General features: G+C 44.6%; 1 protein-coding gene across 1 annotated transcript; it reads left to right on the top strand.

Moving 5' to 3' along the window:
• Positions 1-1,515: 1,515 nt before the first annotated feature.
• Positions 1,516-4,656, top strand: LOC309820407 (UDP-N-acetylglucosamine--peptide N-acetylglucosaminyltransferase 110 kDa subunit-like; the record flags this gene model as incomplete). The annotated part of the gene is made up of 1 exon (XM_082651138.1): positions 1,516-4,656. The coding sequence occupies one exon, from the start codon at positions 1,516-1,518 to the stop codon at positions 4,654-4,656; it is 3,141 nt and encodes a 1,046-aa protein (XP_082507264.1).
• Positions 4,657-5,097: the final 441 nt, after the last annotated feature.

The raw sequence follows: 5,097 nt of genomic DNA, 5'->3' as shown, positions 1-5,097 counted from the left end.
CTTGACAGAAGAAAATTTCCCGTTTTGACTAAGCATTGATGAAAACTGAATCTTTGACTTATCTTTCACATGCCTGATGATTGAAATAATTTTCCACAGAATAGCTTCTGGTTTTGTACTTTTCAGTTGGTTTTTTCTTCTTCAAACGCACATGCTTTGAGAGCTGTGAAGTGCAAGACATGGCTATATGGTAAGGTGGTTTTTGTCCTTATGCTTCTGTGTCTTGTGCTAGTTAAGTCAGTAGAGTAGTCAGTATGAGTACTGGAAGTTATTCCTGTAATGGGATAGTATATAGTCAATTACATATGGTGGTGTCTGAAAATCACATAATAGCCTCACTTAAAACATCTCCTTAGGGCTTCCCTGGTGGCGCAGTGGTTGAGAGTCCACCTGCCGATGCAGGGGACACGGGTTCGTGCCCCGGTCCGGGAAGATCCCACATGCCGCGGAGCGGCTAGGCCCGTGAGCCATGGCCGCTGAGCCTGTGCATCCAGAGCCTGTGCTCCACAACGGGAGAGGCCACAACAGTGAGAGGTCCGCGTACCACAGAACAAAAGAAAATCTCCTTAGCCAGATTTCAAAAAAGCCTGTGGCCATTCCAATATGATCCAACATAGTGGAATATGATAGAAGGAAAATTGGCAAAGAAAAAGACGCTGGTCTTACCTGATGGAAGTGAAAATATCTCACTTTTGACAATTTTGCAAAAACCTATAATTCCATGAATTAATTTCTAGGGTTCTTCATAGGACCTAAAAAGGAACCCATAGAGTTGTGGAAGAACAATAGAAGCTTCTGTGATGAGAAGCCCTGGCACCGCAACAAAGAGTAGCCCCCGCTCGCCGCAACTGGAGAAAGTCTGCACGCAGCATTGAAGACCCAACGCAGCCAAAATAAAAATAAATAAATAAAAATAAATAAATTTATTTTTAAAAAAGTAATACTCAGGTTTGAGGCATGAGAAATATGATGAGGAGAAATTAGCTAATCCTTTCAGAACTTTTAAAATATCAAACTCAGTCTCTAAGATTTTAGCATTATATACAACATCGGTTACTTATTAGTGGTTTGGGAAGGCCAATTTAAAATTTTCTGATCTTACTGTATTGAAATTCACGGCCCTAATGTTTTCCACATTGACTATATGAATGATGAAGTAAAGTCAATCATGTATTTCCTTTCCAACTGGGCAGAAAACAAAATTTTGAAAAGTGTTTGGACTACTGACTTTTGATTTCTTCTAAGGCAAGTGTATAGGTAATTTTTATTCCCTGATTAGGAGAAAAATGGTGGAAGAGGGCAGGGTTAAGAATTAAGATTTCAAGAGCGTGACAGTTAGACGACCAACCAGAGTTCCTAAGGTTCGGTGCCTGTAACTGTCGCCGCCACTTAAGCCTGCCAAAGCAGTGGTACGGCTGCTGCCCTCATATTTGCTACCTCTAGAAACATTCTTGCCAGTAGTGGCGGCAGCGGGACTCAATTACCCCCTTTTCTCACTCTCTCCAGAAGCTCCAGATGGCGTCTTCTGTGGGCAACGTGGCCGACAGCACAGAACCAACGAAACGTATGCTTTCCTTCCAAGGGTTAGCTGAGTTGGCACATCGAGAATATCAGGCAGGAGATTTTGAGGCAGCTGAGAAACACTGCATGCAGCTGTGGAGACAAGAGCCAGACAATACTGGAGTACTTTTATTACTTTCATCTCTACACTTCCAGTGTCGAAGGCTGGACAGATCTGCCCACTTTAGTACTCTGGCAATTAAACAGAACCCTCTTCTGGCAGAAGCCTATTCGAATTTGGGGAATGTGTACAAGGAAAGAGGGCAGTTGCAGGAAGCAATTGAGCATTACCGGCATGCATTGCATCTCAAGCCAGATTTCATCGATGGTTATATTAACCTGGCAGCCGCTTTGGTAGCAGCAGGCGACATGGAAGGGGCAGTACAAGCTTACGTCTCTGCTCTTCAGTGCAATCCTGATTTGTACTGTGTTCGCAGTGACCTGGGGAACCTGCTCAAAGCCCTGGGTCGCTTGGAAGGAGCCAAGGCATGTTATTTGAAAGCAATGGAGACGCAACCGAACTTTGCAGTAGCTTGGAGTAATCTTGGCTGTGTTTTCAATGCACAAGGGGAGATTTGGCTTGCAATTCATCACTTTGAAAAGGCTGTCACCCTTGACCCCAGTTTTCTGGATGCTTATATCAATTTAGGAAATGTCTTGCAAGAGGCACGGATTTTTGACAGAGCTGTGGCAGCTTACCTTTGTGCCCTAAGCTTGAGCCCAAATCATGCAGTGGTACATGCCAACCTGGCTTGTGTATACTATGAGCAAGGCCTGATAGATCTGGCAATAGACACCTACAGGCGAGCTATTGAATTGCAACCACATTTCCCTGATGCTTACTGCAACCTAGCCAACGCTCTGGAAGAGAAGGGCAGTGTTGCCGAAGCAGAAGATTGTTATAATACAGCTCTGCGGCTGTGTCCCACCCATGCAGACTCTCTGAATAACCTAGCCAATATCAAAGGAGACCAGGGGAACATTGAAGAGGCAGTTCGCTTGTATTGTAAAGCATTAGAAGTCTTCCCAGACTTTGCTGTTGCCCATTCAAATTTAGCAAGTGTATTGCAGCAGCAGGGAAAACTGCAGGAAGCTCTGATGCATTATAAGGAGGCTGTTCGAATCAGTCCTACCTTTGCTGATGCCTACTGTAACATGGGAAACACTCTAAAGGAGATGCAGGATGTTCAGGGAGCCTTGCAGTGTTATACTCGTGCCATTCAGATTAACCCTGCACTTGCGGATGCCCACAGCAATCTGGCTTCCATTCACAAGCATTCAGGGAATATTCCAGAAGCAATTGCTTCTTATCGCACTGCTCTGAAGCTTGAACCTGATTTTCCTGACGCTTATTGTGATTTGGCTCATTGCCTGCAGATTGTCTGTGATTGGACAGACTATGATGAGCGAATGAAGAAGTTGGTCAGCATTGTGGCTGACCAGCTGGAGAAGAATAGGTTGCCTTCTGTGCAGCCTCATCATAGTATGCTCTATCCTCTTTCTCATGGCTTCAGGAAGGCTATTGCTGAGAGCCATGGGAACCTCTGCTTGGATGAGATCAGTGTCCTTCACAAACCACCGTACGAACATCCAAAAGACTTGAAGCTCAGTGATGGTCGACTGCGTGTAGGATACGTGAGTTCTGACTTTGGGAATCATCCTACTTCTCATCTTATGCAGTCTATTCCAGGCATGCACAATCCTGATAAATTTGAGGTATTCTGTTATGCCCTGAGCCCAGATGATGGCACAAACTTCCGAGCGAAGGTGATGGCAGAAGCCCATCATTTCATTGATCTTTCTCAGATTCCATGCAATGGGAAAGCAGCTGATCGCATCCATCAAGATGGTATACACATCCTTGTAAATATGAATGGTTATACCAGGGGTGCTCGAAATGAACTCTTTGCTCTCAGGCCAGCTCCTATTCAGGCAATGTGGCTGGGCTACCCTGGGACCAGTGGCGTGCTTTTCATGGATTATATCATCACAGATCAGGAAACTTCACCTGCTGAAGTTGCTGAGCAGTATTCTGAGAAACTGGCTTATATGCCCCATACTTTCTTTATTGGTGATCATGCTAATATGTTCCCTCACCTGAAGAAGAAAGCAGTCATCGATTTTCAGTCCAATGGGCACATTTATGACAATCGGATTGTGCTGAATGGCATCGACCTCAAAGCATTTCTTGATAGTCTCCCAGATGTGCAGATTGTCAAGATGAAATGTCCTGATGGAGGAGACAATGCAGACAGCAGTAATACAGCTCTTAATATGCCTGTCATTCCTATGAATACTATTGCAGAGGCAGTTATTGAAATGATTAACAGAGGACAAATTCAGATAACAATTAATGGATTCAGTCTTAGCAATGGACTGGCAACTACCCAGATCAACATTAAGGCTGCCACTGGAGAGGAGGTTCCCCGTACCATTATTGTAACCACACGTTCTCAGTACGGGTTACCGGAAGATGCCATTGTGTACTGTAACTTTAATCAGTTGTATAAAATTGACCCATCTACTTTGCAGATGTGGGCAAATATTCTGAAGCGTGTTCCCAATAGTGTACTGTGGCTGTTGCGTTTTCCAGCAGTAGGAGAACCTAATATTCAACAGTATGCACAAAACATGGGCCTTCCCCAGAACCGTATCATTTTTTCACCTGTTGCTCCTAAAGAGGAACATGTTCGGAGAGGCCAGCTGGCTGATGTCTGCTTGGACACTCCACTCTGTAATGGACACACCACAGGGATGGATGTCCTTTGGTCAGGGACACCCGTGGTGACTATGCCAGGAGAGACTCTTGCTTCCCGAGTTGCAGCTTCCCAGCTCACTTGTTTAGGCTGTCTTGAGCTTATTGCTCAAAATAGACAAGAATATGAAGACATAGCTGTGAAACTGGGAACTGATCTAGAATACCTGAAGAAACTTCGTGGCAAAGTCTGGAAGCAGAGAACATCTAGCCCTCTGTTCAACACCAAACAATACACAGTGGACCTAGAGCGGCTCTATCTACAGATGTGGGAGCATTACGCAGCTGGCAACAAACCTGATCACATGATTAAGCCTGTTGAAGTCACTGAGTCGGCCTAAATAATGACTGTGTGCACAGGAGAATTACCCTGTACCTGAGCCTCAACCTTCTGGGGGAAAGGGAACTACTTTTTCCTTATCTGTACAATACCATGCTGCAGATGGGTGACAGACAATGATAAGAAATAGCACAGCCAGACTTGCTTCCTGCATGATCATGATCATGATAGGGAGAGACACAAGAGATGGGAAACTGCTGTTCCACAAGGAGTCTCCATAGAATTTTGCAGCAGCCAGGTGTCTGGAAGGTCTGGAAGGTAAGTCTGGAAGGTCTGATCTCCCTTGGTCTTCCATGGGATGGATGGTTAGTGTGGAAGGGAGATAGAGATTGCCCAGCCGTTCTGTGATTATCATGGATTGATTGAGTCTTCTGGATTAATATTTTTCTTTATATTTGGGGTATTGGAGCTTTTAAAAATGTTTGGTTTCAGGTATTTTTAT

Source organism: Grampus griseus (genome assembly GCF_964374135.1).
Source record: "Grampus griseus genome assembly, chromosome: 3".
NCBI lineage: Eukaryota > Metazoa > Chordata > Mammalia > Artiodactyla > Delphinidae > Grampus > Grampus griseus.
This window is presented reverse-complemented; position numbering and strand designations above follow the sequence as displayed.